Source organism: Pungitius pungitius, chromosome 15 (genome assembly GCF_949316345.1).
Source record: "Pungitius pungitius chromosome 15, fPunPun2.1, whole genome shotgun sequence".
In the NCBI taxonomy this organism is placed as follows: Eukaryota; Metazoa; Chordata; class Actinopteri; order Perciformes; family Gasterosteidae; genus Pungitius; species Pungitius pungitius.
In genome coordinates, this window is record NC_084914.1 from 16680853 (window position 1) to 16701211 (window position 20359).

General features: G+C 42.1%; 1 protein-coding gene across 4 annotated transcripts in view; it reads right to left on the reverse strand.

Moving 5' to 3' along the window:
• The window catches only part of astn1 (astrotactin 1), a 302720-nt gene that overhangs the window by 11653 nt on the left and 270708 nt on the right, over positions 1-20359 (reverse strand). For all 4 annotated transcript variants that reach the window (XM_037457170.2, XM_037457168.2, XM_037457167.2 and 1 more), the window contains exons 18-20: positions 18863-19140; positions 16762-16895; positions 16487-16638 (exon numbers count right to left, since the gene is read on the reverse strand). In XM_037457170.2, coding sequence (XP_037313067.2) covers positions 16487-16638; positions 16762-16895; positions 18863-19140 — 564 coding nt within the window. The remainder of the gene's footprint in view (positions 1-16486; positions 16639-16761; positions 16896-18862; positions 19141-20359) is intronic.

The window sequence follows — 20359 nt, forward strand, 5'->3', positions numbered from 1 at the left end:
CGATATGTTCTTGCAGTCCACAAAGGGCGTGGTTAAGTGCTGTTTTATAAATTTCTACCTCGCAGGCCAGTGTTGAATTATTCTTCTCGTATGTGAGCACACATCATTCTTTGTTTTAAAGGAGAAAAGATGATTGTACTATTGATCTGAAGAAATCTATATTTTTCATGTTTTTTTGCATTAACCTTATATGGTACAAAATGATGATTGTGGAGAGTATGTGAGGATGATATTCAATCACAACATGGATCACAAGAGAAATATAATAGCACTAGAAAGAGTGTTCATGGTAACGATGATGCATCCAGCTTTTTCAGTTTCATGTTCAAGGGCATTTTGAGAGTCAATGCTGCTTCAAAAGCATTTCTCTCACTTCCAAATCCACATTTCTTGATGTCAAAAAAAGAACTTGAATCAATTACAAGGTTATAAAAACAAAACACACCATCACACGCTAAGTAGATGTCAGACTCCTTAAAAAAAGAGAGACCACACAAAAAAAAATCAATGAGAGGTTGTTGTCTTTCATGCATTATCTGTGCAAGAAAGATCGTTGTTCCTCCACCTTGTTCTTCTCTGGAGAGACGCAACCCAGTGTAGAGAAGAATATGTTGGCATGTTAGAGAGACAAATCCCTCTTATATTAGTCTTTTATCACACATGCAGGACCCCAAAACTGGGTTAAGTGACTTGTCAGGTCCTTGGTTGGCCTTGAAACACAACAACTTAACGTAATAAGTGCAACAACACAAGTGGATAAATAAATCGATCAATAGCAATGTGGCAGCAAACGTGCCAGGAACATTATTCAATCAGCGATAGGTGCTCCTATCCATGGTTCACCACGTCATCCCGGGCCCTGCAAAGATTTCACTGATGGAGAATGAAGGGGCGCGTTCATTTTTTCATTGCACTGCCTTTATATTACAGTTAAAGTTTACTTTGCAGATACTGACTTTAGTATTAGAAACATAAGGTCATTCTAATAGATTATAATTATGATCATGATTAGAGCTACAACATCAAACACCCCACAACACAACACAACTATGTGCGTACTTCTGTTCTGCTAAATGTAAAATACACGAGATTCAGTTCTATGTTGCGGCCTTATACTTAAGTAGCCCCGCCCCCCCCCCCCCCCCCCCCCCCCCTTTCAGGGCTTCTTTCACCCGTTGCGCTATAGACTCGAGCTGACACGTGCAAGCTATGTTTTCCCAGCTGGCAGTGCGTACGTAAGAACAACGGCATTTGGTGTGTGTGTTTCACTGCAAAAAGGGAAAAACACTGCTTGGAAAATCCAAAGTCTGGGTGTGTGTGTGTGTGTGTCTGTGTGAAGTGATGGCTGCTCTCTGGTGGTCATCGTGACCCCTCCATCACACAGGCTGCCCCTGTCCGTATGTAATTACACAACCGACAGACCCAGAGTCACCTGTGCTTCCCCTCGCTGGGTCTGGGACCTATTTTGTGTCTTGTTGATATGTCTAAGTGGGAGTGTTGGAGTGTGTTGCGAGCACAAAGGAAAGACATGAACAGCGGCCTAGAAGTGACATTGTGATATGATTAACGTAGCATGTTAATTGCGGCCGGCGTGTGAGGAGACGTGTAAATGGGTCTGATGCCGGAGCTCTGAAAACATGTTGAGTATTTGTCTGAGTGCATCGGAACCCAATGAGCTTGTCTTTGTGTGCAGTCTCTATTATATTTTGCATGGACAGTGTTTACAATAACTGCCTTATGCTGCAGGCCTTTATGGGACTAACTGCAACACAATTAATTCATTTTTGTAATTGGGCTGGCAGACGGACAGGAAGTGATTTCATAACTCCTGTCTACAGGAATTTCCTGTGCCTATTTGCTGGCTGTCTATTTCTTTGAAGTCTACTGATGACCGCTGCAGCATAACAAATAGTACTTGAGAGCTTAACAATGCTTTAACGAGAGAGACGGTTGTATTGCTTCTCTATATTAAACTCAGCAATCTCGCAATAGATGACCAAGCTGGTTATCCGTCATCACCGTAGACTGCCTGTTTGTATGTATGACATCTCTGTTTACTTCAACTGTGCAAGTTTGTCCAAAATATCCTCCTGGCTATGGGAGCTGCCATCTTGAGTTTGACGTAACTTGGAGTCAGGGCTCACCACCTAGCTACTAGTCGGGCAGAACAAAGGCTATTTCTATGAATACAGTTATCACCACGCTGATGCATGTTGTATAACACAGACTCGTGTTAGTTTTGGGAAGTTAAAGTCCCACCACTGTCCTTAACTCTGACCACAGCTCTACTACAAGAGCTAAGTAGCGATGGAGCCCAAAGAGGACGGATCCAAACCTTACAACATGGTGTATCCAGGATGTCAAACTGATTCAACAGTAAAGGTGAGTTGATATAAAGATAGAACCACAACACCTGATGATCAACAACGCTGTCCCTATCGAGCCGAATGAAAAATAAGCAAAAAACAAAAATGCAGAATACTTGGCTGCTATTTTCACACCTCCCACGTCTCAGAAATTTGCTGTGCACAAAGTCAGCCAAAAAGATGGCCCGAGCTAGAAACACAAGGCCCCAAGTTGCAATACAGAGCAATTCTCCCATCCAGATAAACCCGTAATATATCTCTCTTGTACCATATTTCACGATTGGCCTCACCTCAATCGCAGATGTCAAGGAACAAACTTTGTCTTTGGCTCAGTCAAACGGACTGTGGTTAAAATGTTGTTCGCCAAGTACACATGGGTGATCCATTTTCACATACTCACATCCCCGTCTGCACTCACTCCTGAACCAACTTTCACTTATGTTGGAAAGGAGGGAGGGAGGCTTAAAACCGGCTCTTAATGAACCCGTTAACAAGCCCTCGCCCAAACACTTTGGATCATTTAGACTGAGGGGCATAAAAATATTACTCTGTGGGTTCAAGAGCAGCCATCCGCTCTTTTTATGTCCAATCTTTGCTCATCAATTGCATCCTTCCTGCTAGTCTCCTCTGTGAACCACCAGAAGCAGCAGAAACTGGGGTAACAGGCCCAGTGACAACAGTTAACGAAGCCCCACTGGCCCTGACATGACAAAAGAGGGGCGCTTTAAGTGGTTGGCCTGCTGGCTGTGAGGACAGAGAATGCATCTTTCTCTCAACTCTCTTAAGTAATGTTTCCAAAATTGCTAGAAAATGTGTTGCAGAGAAACTTGAAATCCCAACAGCTGCATCTCCGCTGCAGTTTGGATGCAGGGCTGATCCTACCTCGAAGTAGGAATGCAGTGTGTCAATATGTTGAAATATTTAGGCATTCTTATTATTAGGGCCGGGACATTAGCGTGTTAATTACGATTAATTAATTACAATGTGAATTAAGATTAATTAATTACACAAAAAATAACACACCAAACATTTTTTACGCATTTTTACACTTATTTTTTGCACCGCGGAACATTTCTCACTGGATGAGTTTCGGAGGACCGATTATACTGGAGCACCATGTCTTGTCATGACAACAATAAACCACAGTGAACATGAACGAAGAAGCTGACGAGACCGTGTCGGGTGGCCCCGTGAATGGGAAATCTTATTATAATAAACACACGGATGGAAGCGTCGATAAGAGCGTGGTTGTGTGCAAGCTATGCAACAAGGAATTCGCATCGAGCCTCAAGTATCACCTCAACGCAAAACAATTAGCAGCTAGCGTGGACGTACAAGGACCCACACCCAACCCACACTGCACCAGATGACTGGTTTAAGGACCAGGGTAAATAAGTCCACGTCTGAAAAAATAACCAATGTTCTGAATGTACTTGAAAGTATTGGTCTACTTAAATAAACATAGTTTACAGAAGGTCTACTTACCTATAGGCTATAGGAATTTCTGAAAGTACTATATTTCTAAATATGCTATTGCTACACTTGTCTGCTGGAATTGGTTGAACAAAAATAAAAAATCCATGTGAAAAAAATTACTTCTCACTGTTCTCAGGTCAAATATTTATGCAATTAAGATGTAATTAATTTCGATTAATTAATTTCAAAGCCTCTAATTAATTAGATTAATATTTGTAATCGAGTCCCGGCCCTAATTATTATTGTGACAAAGGTCTCGAAATTGAATCTGGTCAATTATAGATATATAAGACACCGTTTAACCAGGCAAGCTATAAAATTGTATTTTAATGTAACAATGGTCCCTAATCCGAACTATTGCTTAACCAGCTGGGCACAAGCCAGCAGAACAACAATAAAATATATTTACATTTTCCATAAACAAGCCCTGAAAACACAATGAAAAAAACAAGTCTCTTTCACTGCAATATTCTCGACAAACACCATAGAAGCTTTTTCAATTAATGTGGTGTGTGTCTCCTTTTAAAATTTGACATGGTATGGCCCCAACAGCGCTTAGTGATTACATTAAACAAAGCAGTCCAAGCAGCAGACTCTGCTTGAAGAGCTACTGCAGGTGGGTTTGTTCTACCTGGCGCATGCTGCGTCCTGTAGTGTCTGGATAACTCTGGCTCACTTACAGTACACCTGTGTGCATTGTCCTGCAAAATAAATGAATAAATAAATATATCTAACCTGACTGTAACAAAGATCTCAATCAAAGAAGACTGCTGCCACTGCATTTATGGACAAAATCTTAACAAAAACGCTTCTTGAGTGAGTTGATTGCTGTCAGACAGTTAAAAAATGAATGAAATTGATTCTAGAAGCGAATAATAACAAAAAACTACCCTTGACAGCCTGTGACCTTGCAAGCTTGTGAGAATTTCATTGGAATGTTTAATTTCAGAGCCATTTTGTCATAATAAAGGATTATAAAGATTGCACATCCTCTGAATAGATGCCTAAGCCTCCCCGAGGATGCTTCAACTTTACAAAAGCAAGGAGATCTTTGATTTAATGTGAGGAACAGCACAAAGAGAACAGCCGTTTCTCATCGTAGCATGGCTTCCATCACAAGTGTTATCTATCAAAGCTCTTACTTTTTTAACGTTAAGTAAGATAAAATAAGACATCAAAGACAAATATGTTTTTTATACAGTGAACAGATTACATATTTTGGCTAAACAGCAGCTGAAGGAAACTGAATCAAGAAGTGGCAAGACAGAATGAGCCCTTTTGAAGAGGCTCAGATGTATTTTCCCTCAGTTGGTGTAACAGGCTGTGCTTCCCACCATCTGAGGAACGTTAGGCTGGACGACGGGTAAGGCTGGGGGGGGGGGGGGGGGGGGGTGTTGTAAATCTGTCGTTTAGACGAGATCAGTAAATCTGTTTGAGACAGGACGCTCTGGCCAGATAGTTCCTGAGTGGCATCAACAGACTTCAGGCAGGTGCTTTGCGATGTTCCATGAATGTGGAAGTAAACGTATGATTTAAAAAATGTTCAATTTACAACTACAAGGCACAGGGCTATTTGAATTTAAAAAATAAGACAAACTTCATTGGCGGTCTATGAAATATTCCACTTTTGTTATATAAAATCCTAGTAGTAGTAATTGACTACACATTAAGCCCATCCTGCAAACTACCTTAATTACAGATGGGATGCAGGACACCCTGTGTGAGTCAAGATGCTTCTGTGCCAAAGTGCCGGCTAAACGATATATATGACGAACCCATTTGATATACATCAAAACCTTTTCTGCTGTTAAAGTAAAACATCTTGTGTAAAATATAATTAACTGTGAATTCAAGTCTGTAATTGAAATCCTCCTCCAAAGTTTCCAGCTCTTCTAAATGAATCCAAGTTCATTGTGTCTGCTCATGAACTTCAGAGCCTTTAGATGGAATTCACAAGCATTTTGTATACTTACACTTACTGACTAAAACAGTAACAGTGTGTATTACAATTAGGGCCGGGACTCGATTAAAAATATTAATCTTATTAATTAGAGGCTTTGTAATTAATTAATCGAAATTAATCGCATATATTATACATACAAATATTTGACCTGAGAACAGTGAGAAGTCATTTTTTTTCACATGGATTTTTATTTTTATTCAACCAATTCCAGTGTAGCAATAGCATATTTAGAAATATAGTACTTTCAGAAATTCAGGTAGCCTATAGGTAAGTAGACCTTCTGTAAACTATGTTTTTTTAAGTAGACCAATACTTTCAAGTACATTCAGAACATTGGTTATTTTTTCAGACGTGGTCTTAGTTACCCTGGTCCTTAAACCAGTCATCTGGTGCAGTGTGGGTTGGGTGTGGGTCCTTGTACTCTGAGTCGGGCTAACGTCCACGCTAGCTGCTAATTGTGTTGCGTTGAGGTGATACTTGAGGCTCGATGCGAATTCCTTGTTGCATAGCTTGCACACAACCACGCTCTTATCGACGCTTCCATCCGTGTGTTTATTATAATAAGATTTTCCATTCACGGGGCCAACCGACACGGTCTCGTCAGCTTCTTCGTTCATGTTCACTGTGGTTTGTTGTTGTCTGAAGTCATGAACGCTAGTTGGTGCTCCAGTATAATCGGTCCCCCCGAAACTCATCCAGTGAGAAACGTTCCGTGGGGGGAAAAAAAGTGTAAAAATGCGTAAAAAATGTGTAATGCATTATTTTTATGTGTAATTAATTAATCTTAATTCATATTGTAATTAATTAATCGCAATTAACGCGTTAAAGTCCCGGCCCTAATTACAATACCTAACATGTTTTTCTTTTGTTCCATTACCTGTTTTATTTAGTCGTTCTGTCACCATTGCACTTCGTCAAATTTGTAATAATTGTGACACAGACACTCCCACCTCAGCCAAGCTTAAAAATGAAATAAAAAGAGAAAATAAATTAATGTACCTTTTTCCGCTCAGATTTTCAATACCAAATCTGAAAATGTGTATAAAAACTAGCAGATGGAAACATACACTGACCCTGAAATACCAAACATGACCAATGGTAACGCAAAATGAATCGGCCCTTTGAAGATAATGGATTTGTGTCAGGTTAAGCAAAACCGAGTCCCATCTGGAGTGGAAAATGCTGTGCAGAGCAATGAGTTGACATACACCCTGGAGACCCCGTTTTTAGAGGGGAGAGCCACAATTCGGAGGAACCTGTCATTCAGCTGGAGTTGTTTACCCTCGGCATTCTTTGAGTATGATTTGTTGGAAAAATCAAGGACTGCCAGGAGACTGATGTGAGTTATGGGATGTCTCACCTTTTGAAGTCCTGCCTGCAGTCGTCAGTTCAGTTGTGCAGGCCTGGACCCTGAGTGCATGTGTTTGTGTGTGTGTGTGTGTGTGGACCCCTCCTGCCCGTCCACTGCTGTTTTTCTCCTCTTAATGGAAAGGACAGGGGATTTAAAGATGAGTATGTTTTAACTGCAAAATGAGATAATCAAAGTGAGTTTTAGAGGTGTTTCTGGGTATTTTAGAATGTTGGAAAAAGACTGATTTGCAGATGCAACTGCCTCGGGTCTTTGAAGCTAAGCTAAGCACATCTGGACCCCAGCTCTGTAAATGCTAAGCAATAGAGGCACCACAACGCAAACTAACGCTAAGCTAACCTTAACCGCAAACGTATCATTTAAATGTTTTCCTCTTTTGTTTGTACTTCTACGATGAAGCACCATGCTTCACAGGCAAAGTATCCATGGTCCACTTAAGCAGAAGTCAGAGCGTATCACGAACCCGATGAACTGAGAGGAGGGGGAGAAGAAGAGCGAATCAGAAAAAGTGCTAGAGATCTAATGGGAGGCTTACAGTCCTGCGTGCGCACACACACACACACACACACGCTGCATGTAAACGTAAACACTTCAGCCTAAATGTTCTCCTCTTTTATCCAATAACAGGTTTCCCAACAGACTGCCTGGGCATTCCTCCACTACTGTTAACGCAGACAGCTTCCTTGTAGCGGGTTGTAACTGGCAGCTTCACACACACTCACACACACACACACACACACACACACACACACATACACATCCAATTGGCAGTAAAAGCCTGATCAATAAAACATTTGCTTTTTGTCTACCTTTACATTAAATAAAAAATCAAATAAATGAGACCAGCGACTCAACAGCAACGTGGTCACAGACAAACCCCCCACTGGGCTGGCCACCCAGAGAGGGTCATGTGGAGCTTTTCAAAACCTGTATCCCATTTGACCGGGAGGGGTATTAGTGGAGGAGCAGAAGGAGGATTATGAGGGAGATGAGGATAGAAAGGGCGGGGGGGTGGCCCTGATATCTTTCAAAATAGAAGCAACCCACGGCCTTGCGTGAAAGAAAGAGAAACAGCTCACCAAACCTCTAAGTGCCTTCACCCAATTGGTGATTGATACGTGCAAGGCCGAGCTGCCATTTGCGTCACAGCAAACGTAATTCATAGAACATTATATCCTCAGAGAGGCGATAAATTGTTGTATAATTTGATGGACGTGCGTCCGACCAAATTGATAGCAGTTGCTGTGTGAGCGCTTTGCATGCCAGTAGTACATTTAGCCAAAAGCGGCAATAACAGAATGAAACACATCGTACAAAGGGGGATAAAACAGTCAGTAAGTCACCAGCAGTTGGGGAGAAGGGCTGCATGTCCGTCGTAACTTGTGGACAACTAAACAAACAAAATCTGCATGTCGGATCTCGCTTACTTTCCTTCTTCCTCGTTCTTTATCCGTCTCTCTCTTTACGCCATCTCAATCGAGCTCCACTTCTGTCAACCATTCTATTGAGACAAATGTGTGAGTTTGCACCGACTCGAGTGACGCACGATACCCATGTGGACCATCAAGATCCATCAAGGCGGTGAACTTTCTGTTCCCAAAACCATGCCTGTTGAAACTAGTTATTGTATATTGAGACTAACGATGGGATTGAAGGGTACTCCTCATATGAGACAGGGACGATCACGCTGAAGACATTTGAGTCGGCCGCTGTCCTTTCAGCACCATAAGAGCAGTGCTGATGAAAGGACAGTTGGTTTTGTGCATAGTGGACTGAGTTTATTTAACGGTTGCTTTTTCTCTGATTTTACAAACTTCTTTTCTTTCTTTTGACAAACCAAAGTCTTAGATTAGTAAATGGATCTTACGTGACTTCTAATCACTTGTTTCCCGAAGCATAACAATGTTTACAAGAAGAAAAAGTTCTTCATAAATCTAGTCTCTTGATTTTGTCTCAAAGTTCACAAGATAGATGCACTTCACTTTAAAATTAAATGTATAAAATGTATGTCCGTAAGAGCATATTTGGAACCTCCTCTGGGATCTGAGGTATTTCATCATAAAATGATCTCTGTCATCCTTCAATTTGATCTCAACTACCTACCTGTTAAGTTCTGTGACTTGGACAGTTGGGAATCATCAAAATCTGATGTCACAGACAGTATTTCCAGAGGTTGCCATGATGACTCACACAGTGAAAGCAATACACTCAGTGGATAGGGAAGTCAGAAGGATTCTTTGGTTGCTTTAACGCACTCACAATGTGGCAACAGATACTCGAGTTGAATGCAGTGCAAAGGCAGGCCTTCTCAGAACATACAAGCACAGTGCACCCTGCTGTTCATCTGCATGCAGTGTAAGACGTGTTTGAGCAGATGGCTCAAAAGGTTGTGTGTGGAAAAGTAACAAATCCACATACAGAGTGATACTTTTTTTATTAAAAAATTCCATGATCATATGCCAGAGACACTGATTTAGCAGAGGAGTTTAGCCTCTGACGTATACTGCATTTATCTTCTTCATGATCGTTCTCAAAGAAGCCCATCAGCTTCTCAAAAAAACGTTCAGCCAAAATACTGTTTTACAACTTATGGGTTCAAAGCCGCAATCAGAAATAACACAGCTGTGTGTGATAAATTAAAATGGTACAGATGAAATGAATTAGATTGAAGAGCCACAAACGTTATGGTCTAGGTGACAGTTTCAATGAATATTTCTTTTTGACCTATTAACTCTTGAAGTACTGGCCTTACTGCTTAGAAAAGTGTGAATCTGAGGACCTTGGCGGGAAAGCATTCATTGGCGATGAGGTGTCATTTCTTTCACCTCAGGGAGATGTTGCTTACTACAGTCCTACTAAGTCCTTACAATACATATTTAAAGTAACAGAACTGTAACAGAACTCTAGGTCGAACTGTAATTCCATTCCAAAGCCACCCAGTAAGGGAATGACCAAGCATGTGTGGGATTCTTGTGACGGTTTCCTCCCTCTGACAGATGAGAGGCTCGTTGTTTTCTTCATATCGACTCGTTTTGCGCTGTAGTTCTGTTCGGCGACCACTAGTACTGGGTCGGCCGACCCTGCCGGGTGGTCCTCGGAGGGGAGGGGGTAGATCGCCATAAGAGTTGAAAAGCAGCTCGGGAGCCGGAAAAGTGGGGGCACCCCTGGGCTACAGCATGTAACATATAAGATAGCTTACAGTGTGTGAATGTTAACAATTTCAATGTGTCAAATGTCAATCAAACAGTGTGCTATGGGTTGTTTTTCTAGACATGAGTGACCAGAGCCCTGACGAGGCAAACTGCCAATGGACCCATGGAACATCATTTTTCTTTGCCAACCTGACTGTCCACATGATTAGTGCTCGTAATGGCCCAAACAAGTATCTACTTCTAATTCCTCCGTGTTCACCAAAAATGCAGCTAGGGAAGTTTCCCCATGGCCGCAGCTTCGTCCCCACCCAGGACAGAGCAGCGCAATGTGGCCGTGTTTAAAATCTCACATATGTGTAGACATTTGGAAATGACGTGACGGCAAGTGACTGTTGCTGAGGGAAGGCCATGAAATCGTTTCAGGGTGAGACACACGTCCCTCCACCCTCCCCCCTCCGTTGGGCGTTTGATATATGAGTAGGTGAGCAGAGGAATCCCTGTTCCTCTAACCCTTAAGCAAACCTTGCCCCTGCTGGTGAACAAAGCTGTCACATTGCTCTGGGGATGTTTGTTTTTGCAGTGGGAGCGGTCCAGTCGAGCGGTGCCCTGACTTAAAGCAGACTTCCTACTCATGAAGTTACCTCACATCTGCCTGGAAACGTGCATATGCCTGTGTGAGTTACACTATGATCTCATCTTGTGTGCCTGGAGCTTGTTAAAGGGGAGATGACTGCACAAACAAGCTGTTGTCAGCTCCAGGAGTCTTGAACGCTATAATCAGTAGCTGTATGCATGTAGACTTCTCTAATATTACAGAACCCCAAACAAGATTAAAAAATGACACTAATGCGACCGTGCAGCCGTCGCCAAGCATATGCTCTGCGTAAAAACAACACAGCATTCAGGGGATATTCTGACATCTGTTTTTAATTAACCTCCAGAGAAAGTTGAGGGCAGATATTTGGTCTTTTATTTTTTTTTTTCACAGATGATCAGTAGTGTCTGGTCCGATCCTTTCCCGTAAATGGCTGCTCTGCTTTGACCGTCCTTCTGGAATTTATCATGCATGACATTTGGGGAAGAAAAAATCTTTTAGATATTGAAGAAGCATCAATCCAAAAGTTTCCAAAAGTGGCACAAGTGTGAAACCAAATGATTAATGGGGGGGGTCAACATGCAGACTGTAGTGCGACCTGCCGATGAAGACAGATATTCTCTGATTGACTTCCCTGCTGCTATGTGGGTGGTAGAGTAGGGGAGTCTCTGGATGCAGTACGACCAGTATCTCCTCATCCATCACATTGACATAATCCATTTACAACTGATTAAAAACCATGGTGCTTTTAGAACTGTTACATGTAAAAAAAACTGGAGAGTAAGAGGGACGAAATTAAAAAACAATGAACCACTATTGTCAAAATTGCAGATTTACTTTATCTTTATCTATAAGTTTAGGAAGGTTGATCATTTTAAGTCATTCAGCAATAAACACCCTGAGCCCCACTATCGTCACCAAGAGTATATTTAACTGACTTATCCCAGGTACTCTAGATCCAAACTTTTGACTGGTACTGTATCTAGGGGAGGGGAGGCCATTTGATGCATTGAATCACTTATAATAATAATCAATATCACTCAGAGCAAAACATTCAACAAGATCCCAACTCTTTGCTGTCTTTGCTCCAAAATGGTGGAACGAGCTCTCTGATGACATCAGGGCCGCAGAGAGCCGTCACGTCTCCTGCCACAAACTAAAGACACACCTCTTCTGTACTTGACTAAAAACACTAACAAATCGTTGCCCTTAAATTCTACTTACAATGGCTCTTATCTAAAGCAAGTTGTAAATCGTCTTATTTGATGAAATTGCACTTTCTTGTTACTTCTGAGTTTGTATCCCAACGGTTGAAATACACTTATCGTAAGTCGCTTTGAAAGCGTCAGCTAAATGACATGTAATATCACTATCAACAATATATCAATTAGCCTATAATATCAATTATATATATATATTATAGGCTATAGGATCACATGCATACCAGGTGAGGTGCACCGACTAGAGCTGGATGGCTTCCACTCAGTGTAATAAGAGCAGGGCCGGGCAACCAAAAGGTACCGAGAGGCAGCTGTTTGACAACTTTTTCCAATGATTATCAACTTGATAACTGCCAGAAATCCCAACCAGTATGAACAGTGGCTAACTTGAATGCATTTTTTAATGTATTGACCAAAAACATATATACTGCTATAAAGCGGTACACTTACTGCCATGTTCCTCCATGAAATACACGTGTATTGTAAGTCGCTTGTAAGTGATATAATATATATATATATATATATATTAGTGAAGTTTAACCAATAGTTTTGCAATCCCACTTTATAGCAGTTGTAAATCAGAGTCCAGTCTTAGCCGTGGAATTTCGGAGCCAGTCCTTCTAAAGAAAGAAAAAGGACCTCACATACAATGTTATTTCCCATTAGAGAAGCTTTAATGTACTTTGTTCAAAGGAAGGAACCCTGGATGCCGTATCTCTCTACACTGCAACCAGCAGCACAAGAGAACAAATGTCTCTGTTTGGTCACCAAGTCAAAACGGCCACCTCGCACTCTAACACAACCTGAGGTGCTGCAGAGCTCTTTTCTGGGTCCTTTTGTCTTTATAGGACATATACTCATCTCTAAATACTTATAGCCTCAGACTGGATGATGGTTGGAATGACAATGTGTTGGATAAAGATACACTAGTGACGATTACACTTATGGTCCAGACTTATTCACAAACTTCCTGACCTTAAAATTAGAACTTATTCTGTTAAAAAAACAGTAAAGATCCAGAGGCACACATGAAAGTGAATAATATATATAAAACGTACAGTATTTTTACTCTCATAGGCTGCTCAAACAGCATACTTAACATAGTTTTAAACTCAGCTTTTTAACAGTGCAATGTCATGCATTTCTTGAGGAGGAGAGAGGACAGAATGGGGTTTTAGGCAGCAAACAAGTGGAGTCTGATAAATTCATCCTCTGCTTCGGTTATGCAGTGATGAATTGCACCTCCTGGGTGCCTGTGAGTTTGTTCTGAAGCAATTAATGGAGAGGCTAGAGTCTGTTTTTCCAATGAGTTCGTGTCAGACTATCTATGCCATCCTTTACGGGGCCTGGAACGAGCACGTGATTAGCTATGGAGCTGACTGGAACATTAGGGAAGAAATGACCCTTGTGTGGAGCTGAAGTGGAGTCTTGTGTAAGAAAGGTAGCCCCCGTTGGTTCAATGAGAATGGTTAACGGTAACCATGGAAACTCGCATTGTCTCATTCAGAGGGAAAGAGAAGTGATAGACTGGAAAAGCTCAGCATGACAATTCACCAGGTGAAATATTCCTGTGCCACAGGTCCTGCGTGTCTTCCCCAGTACCAATCCTAATTTCCAGGTAATCACGAGAGCTTTAAGACTACTTACGTATATACTTCACTTTGTCTTCCAAAACTAAGCAAGTTCTCTTAGCAGACAATGCAGCAGTTCCTGCACAAGGAAATAGATTTTTTCAATCTAGATGAACCATTTCCAAAAACTCTAAACTTTTTGTTTTACACCATTCCGATGCCCCGAAAGAGAAGAACTGCAAGTCTTAAGTAAACATTATATTTAGGCACTGCGGCACCCAAAATGTTCCCTCAACCACAGAAAGTCATTCCCGATTCTTTGGTATTCAACGTTTTTTCATCATTTCTGTTTGGGGGATGGGACAAACATGTGTTTTCAGGGGCTTGGAACACAGTGGTAATGGTAATCTTGTTTAAAGAGCGAAGGAAGAACCGTTTGTGGTTAAAGTGATATCTCAGTGTTCCCTGGAAAGATAATCTCCCCTACATTCCACTTTACATCCACAGAGAGGTTCCACTGATAATACAGCTTCCTCTGCTTTACTCCTACATGGCACTGGTTGAATGAAGATGGTTTGTGGTAAATGGTAAGTTTGAAATGTGCACACCATGTAGTTTAGCGATGATGAGGCCCAACCATCAAGCGACACCCTGATCATACTGCGCATTTGCTTGTGTTTAATCAAATGACCACATATTTAAACTGCATATATATTTGAGTGTGAAAAATAAATACATGGTACATAATGAGAAGTAAGGCCAGGAAGTAAACAGGGAACATCATTCTGCAGTGTCACACTCGGTACAATACGTGTTATTATTTCCTTTTTTAAGTTCACTTTTGCAAAACATTTCTAGAACATTTGTAGCAATGATTTAGATCTCAACCTGTGGTGTACCCCCTGTGAAATATTATCCCAGCCAAGTAGCCCCTAACCAACGCACAGCATTTGATGCTACAACCACGATTCCATTGTCTTGAGTTTTCAAAACAGAAGTGATTGAGTGATTGACACGTGATGCTCGGTGGTCTGTGCCGGGTTGGATCAAACCGTCCTCTTAAGGGTGTCCAGGAACAGGAGGACTCAAGCGCAGATCAGATTTAGTTTTGTCAAAAACAAAAAAAAGTATTTATTTAAAGTAAGGATACAAAATGTGGAGGAGCAAGGAGGAGAGCAGGAGGAGGCAACAGGAACAAAGACTAGGAAGGAGACAAGGGACACACATGGTTTGAATACACTAAAGAGTGTACTGCACACAGGAGGAAACCATCAGGGACATGGCAGACAATCACAGAAGGGGAGAAAACCCACCAGGGGAGGAAGGTAAGTAAGGGACACGAGAGGCAGGAAACTACAAAATAAAACTATATACCCGACGACATTCAGTTTGTGAACACATAAACTCAAATGGTGGTATTTTAGACATTACATGTCATTTAGCTGATGCTTTTATCCAAAGTGACTTTTTGGCAATAAGTGCATTTCAACTAAGATACAAACCCGGGAAGTTTGTTACAAACAAGAAACCGGTGCAATTTCATCAAATAAGCCGATTTACAACTTGCTACAGATAAGAGCCATTATAAGAAAAAGATGTACCACTATATTCACTGGCTAGGCACCAACTGTAGTTGAAAGTTTCTGGGAATTAAAATAAAAATAACGTGCTAAAAAAGAAAAGTTGAGATCTCCAGTTGGGGACACCAGTTTAAACAGAGAGGGATGCATTTGAGATGCATTCAGGTTGATCCGGGATCATCACATCATGCATGCTAGGCAGCACAGTGAACTTCAGTATAAACTAAATATATAATGTACAGGAGCCACTAATGACCGCCAGTAAAATATATCCAAACTTCTCCCTCCATGTTTTAGTCAGTAACAATTAAGAAACCAGCATCACAATAAATAAATGAAAATAACCCTTGAAAATAACAAGTTATGTTACCGTGAAAGTTATTTCAAAGAGCCATAAAGAACACGACTGCATCATCTCATAGCTCATCTCCCTCAGTAACAGCACTAATGAAGAAAAAGCTCTCCTCGGCTCACATCTGCACATGCTGAGATGATTAAGGATGCTCACCACTCCGACTAATACAGTTTATTCTCTCATTAAACTACAACAAACTTTGGAACCTTAACAGTTTCCATTATGGATCGGGTTCATTAGTGCTTAAAGAAACTGCTCCTATTCATACAGGTCCATCTGCTGTGGATGAAAGCATTCACACACAAATAGAGACACACACACCTCCTGTGCCTGCTTACATTTCCTCCTTTAGTGAAAACACAAGGGAAAAAATACCAGAATAAGCAAAACACTGATGCATATAGACTAAACTGTGCAAAACAATATTGACTGTCACATTGTGAAAGACCTATTTTATCTCGACCATTATGACAAATCGCAAGACTTCCTTCTCTGAAAGCAATTAGTGTATTAACACTGCATTACATCATTTCTGTAAAAATGATTTTATGTCATCACGCAAATAGTGAACGAATACTTCGCTTTCCCATTACCATTATTACTTGTGATCTCCATCTTGTGGAGGCTTTAAAAATTACAACCGAGTTAGGCCTGTAACAAAGTGACTGAGTCATGTAAAGGTGTGGAAAATACACCTGTTTCAGAGTGACTGCTGGTATCGTGGAGTTCATTCATCGACTACTCCTGTAGTGGAACGCTTCCTGAAAGTGTAGGGTGTGTAGGGTGAACGTTTGCTCAATCATCACTGGGAACATGTGGTAAGCTCTGGGCCGACGCACCTGTCTCAACTTTGGAGTGGTCGGTCCTCTCTGTCACCTTCTCCTGGCTGATGAGGTAATCCACGATCCGCACGCCGATCGGGGGCTCGGTGTGGTTCCACTCCATTATGACCAGTGAGCTGCTGGGCTCGTAGGTGTAGGACAGCTTCAGCCTGGGAACAGAGAGACAAATGCCGTTACACGAGCATCCCGAGGGGGCACGGTTGGAGACCAGGGTGGCGTGAAATGCAGGTAAAACAACAATGCATGGCAAATGTGTTCACAAAGTTACTAACTTGGGCTGGGGAAGAGGGGCGCAGGTGGGCAGTCCGTCTGAGCCGAAAGCACTGGAGTCGCACCGACACCAGTCATCGATGACATCACCCTTGCCCGAACACCACAGCATGCTCATCATCGCTTCCTGTAGAGACTGAAAACATAACAAAACCAACTTCAAATCTAAATTCAAAGCACACGCTATATGAGAAGAAGCTATATTTACGTGTCAATACTGTTTTCTAAGTCTGATGTTTAAACAACCTCTTAATGTCCGTGACATTATTGCATTTCTAACAGGACGCACAGTCTTCACTACCATCAGGTAGGGAATCTACAACTGGGCCAACCCAGACATAATGTGTCTGTATAAATCAACAAAAGTTAGGTCACTCAATCAAGTTCCGACAAATGTGCAGAGTGTCTTCCTTCCCAAATCCAGCATTGTTTTTGGCTCAGAGGTAGAGCGGTTGCGTAACTGTTCCTCATGAGCAGGATGGCACCTCAACGCTAGCAGCCTCTGCCATCAGTGTGGGTGAATATTGGCATTTGTTGATAAAAAGCACACTGAGTGGTCGGTAGACTGAAATAACTCTCAATAAATGCAGTCTTTTTACCCTTTATTTCTATGTTTAGCAGCTCACAGTTTCTTGTCCTCCCAGTATTGGCCAGCCTGTAGATCTGTGGAACGCTGTAAAGGTATTGGCTTTGGTGTGTTGTGCATGTATACTGTATATATATATATATAATGTGGTCCTGAATCAGACACGGTTAATGGGACTTTTATGCCACTCGGGATATAAACTCTACTCTGTGAGCCAATTCACACACATCCGTGCAGCAGGGGCTGCAATTGCTCCATAAAAAGGTGTAATGAAAAAATAAATAGTAATCTGCTCTAGAATATCGCCGGCTTCCGCTGCACATCAATTTATGAAATGTAAACGTCGACTTCATGCGGCCTCCATGTTGACTTCTGTGTGGCAGGGTGTGATGTACTAACGTTAAAAACCAAGACATTCTTCACTTTCATCACATCCGGGAACAGGATGAGTTGAGACACTTATCCTCCTCCATAAAGCCGCGTGTCAGACTGCATTTATTTCTACTGCCTCAAAAACAGCTCTCAACGTGGTGAAAGCTGAGCCGGTGGCTCGAGGCTAACGGTGCAAACTTCTGCAAAACTGCTGACAGAGCTAACAAATCAACTTTCGAATTGTGGTCAAAAATTAAGATTATGATGTCACAGTGACTGCCAAATTCTTATCATTTCAACTTTGAGTGGAGGATTCTGCCGAATTTGGAAAAAGATGTCTTCCCAACATGGCCCATTCACTCTACTGTCTGCATTCCAAAGCTCAGTTTATCAAGATAGATATACTTCCCCATCATAAAGAAAAAAGGGATTTAACCTTGCAATTATTATATGTGTTATAGCAATGCTTGAAAGTGTGCATCATGTCTAAACCAATGTCACGACCCGCATGAACTACTGTACATCTCGTGTCGCTTCCTGTTTTACCTTATTACCCCAGGCCGTTGCCTCACCAATTGGTTTACTTCCTGTCCGTTAGTTTCCTGCCTGATTCGTTCCCGCCTCAGCGAGTCAAGTCTACTCTTTCCTGTGCTGTTTTGTTTAAAAAGAAGAACTTCAGTGAAGCCTTAAACTTTGCAAGAGCTACTGTCGCGATTCCTCCACAACCAGTTGAACAATCGCAAATTTGTTGACAGCAGCGTCTGCCGACTCCCCCCCGGAGAGTGGACGGCATCGTGTCAACCTTTCCTGCTCTGCCTCCTGCTCCTTCTGGAGGAAATAGAAGATGCAACCACAGACAGTATCAATGAAGTCAAATAAGTCACAGCGCAGTGCGGCAGTTTTTCAGCCCTGACGGATCAACCACATACACTCAAAGAAACACTTCATAGCCGCCAGTTAATAAACAGTGTAATTAGCTGCGAGTTAAGGCTTTGGAAGGGGAAAGGGTGCCGAAGCTTAAATTCTAGGATTTCACACAATAAATGCAACAGCTAGAATCCTGTACAGCAGAGATCCGATATACAGTCACACACCCATCCCCAGACGGATGGGGACACGCACGGCACACACACACACACACACACCTGGTAGGTCTCGTTGTTGGACACCAGCTCGTAGATGGGCGCGGCCTTGGTAATCTGCAGCAGGACGGGCTCGGACCGCTGCCTCCCCTGCACCACCCTGGGGCTCATGTGGCAGAGGTGGCAGGAGCGCGGGCACTGGCCCTGGCTGTTGCAGTCCATACGGACGCCGGCCGCCATGCGCTTGGCGCCCATGTCCAGCAGACTGGCGATGTACGCGGGGTAGGTCAGTGTCCTGGGCTCCTTGTCGCGCTCCTCGGACTCCTCTGAGGGCGAGTTACCTGATGGAAGGAGGGAGAAGAAATCGCTTCGATAACATTTCCAGACATAATTAGGTAGGGCTTTGCAAAGGATACAGCACAAAGTTAGCAATGAAAAAAACGTAAACGTCTCTTTTTGCAACATGACATCTTTTGAGCTACTCAATTTATTTTTAGCAACCGTTCGACCCGGTCTCCTCATGTCCAAATGTTTAAGTGACTAGCTGGGGCAACACATTGGGACATCGGTCCAGTATTGAGGGACAGGCTGCAGTCAGATCTCACGGGAGCGACTCGTCAATAAACGTCTAATGAAAGTGACATTGACGGATTTGTACGCGTCTAACAAAATGAAAATAACCTCGTAGAGAAATCCTCAGCTCGAGGGGGAGTCTCGTTCTGATAGCTTGCGTTGCATCCACGTTGTTAAAATAATCTGCGTTTCCAACAGGGACGTTACAGATACTCGTATATACTGTATATATACACATATATGTAGTGTACATAAGAATGAAATGTTCCCCGATAAACTGCGACCAGGCAGAGTTGGACTTCCACCTGCAGAGAGGGAACCGAGCAAGAGGAACATTTCTCTTGCTGAACTTTGTTGTTGCCGTTTCTCTTTTTTTTTAAAAGATGGTAATTTTTCAGATTAGCATTTTGTGCTGACTGTTTGGCCATTAGTAAAACAAATGACAATTTAAAAGCTCAAGCACCAATTAGGAAATAGGCTTGTTGTGCAAGCTGACACACACAGTATTAATGTAATGTTCCGTTTTTGTTGTGCAAGGATGTGAGGATCTTTTACACTTCCATTTCTCAAAGTGCACAAAGGAAATACAGTAACACTCTTTAAACACGTCTGTGTTACTGAATTTCCTTTGTGCACTTTGAGCTGCTCGTTTTGTAGGAGGAGACCTCTAAATAAAGATGTTGTTCTTATGTAAGCTGGGATAAACATACAAACCCTCACGAGTAAGACCTCACGAAAAACTCCATTTCTCATCCACCCACAATCACAACCCACCTTTATACTTTTATAGTTCTGCACATGCACATTGTACTTACACACAGACCGTTTTTATCCCCAGAAGATGGCAGTCAGCCGTTATTGTGTGTAAAAGTACTGTAGGTTAAAACAAGCTCATACAACCCCACTTGGAACAATCCAAACTATTCCTGAGAATGTAGGAGGAAGTAAATATCCGATTCAGGAGATACAAGTCTCCAAGAACGGTCT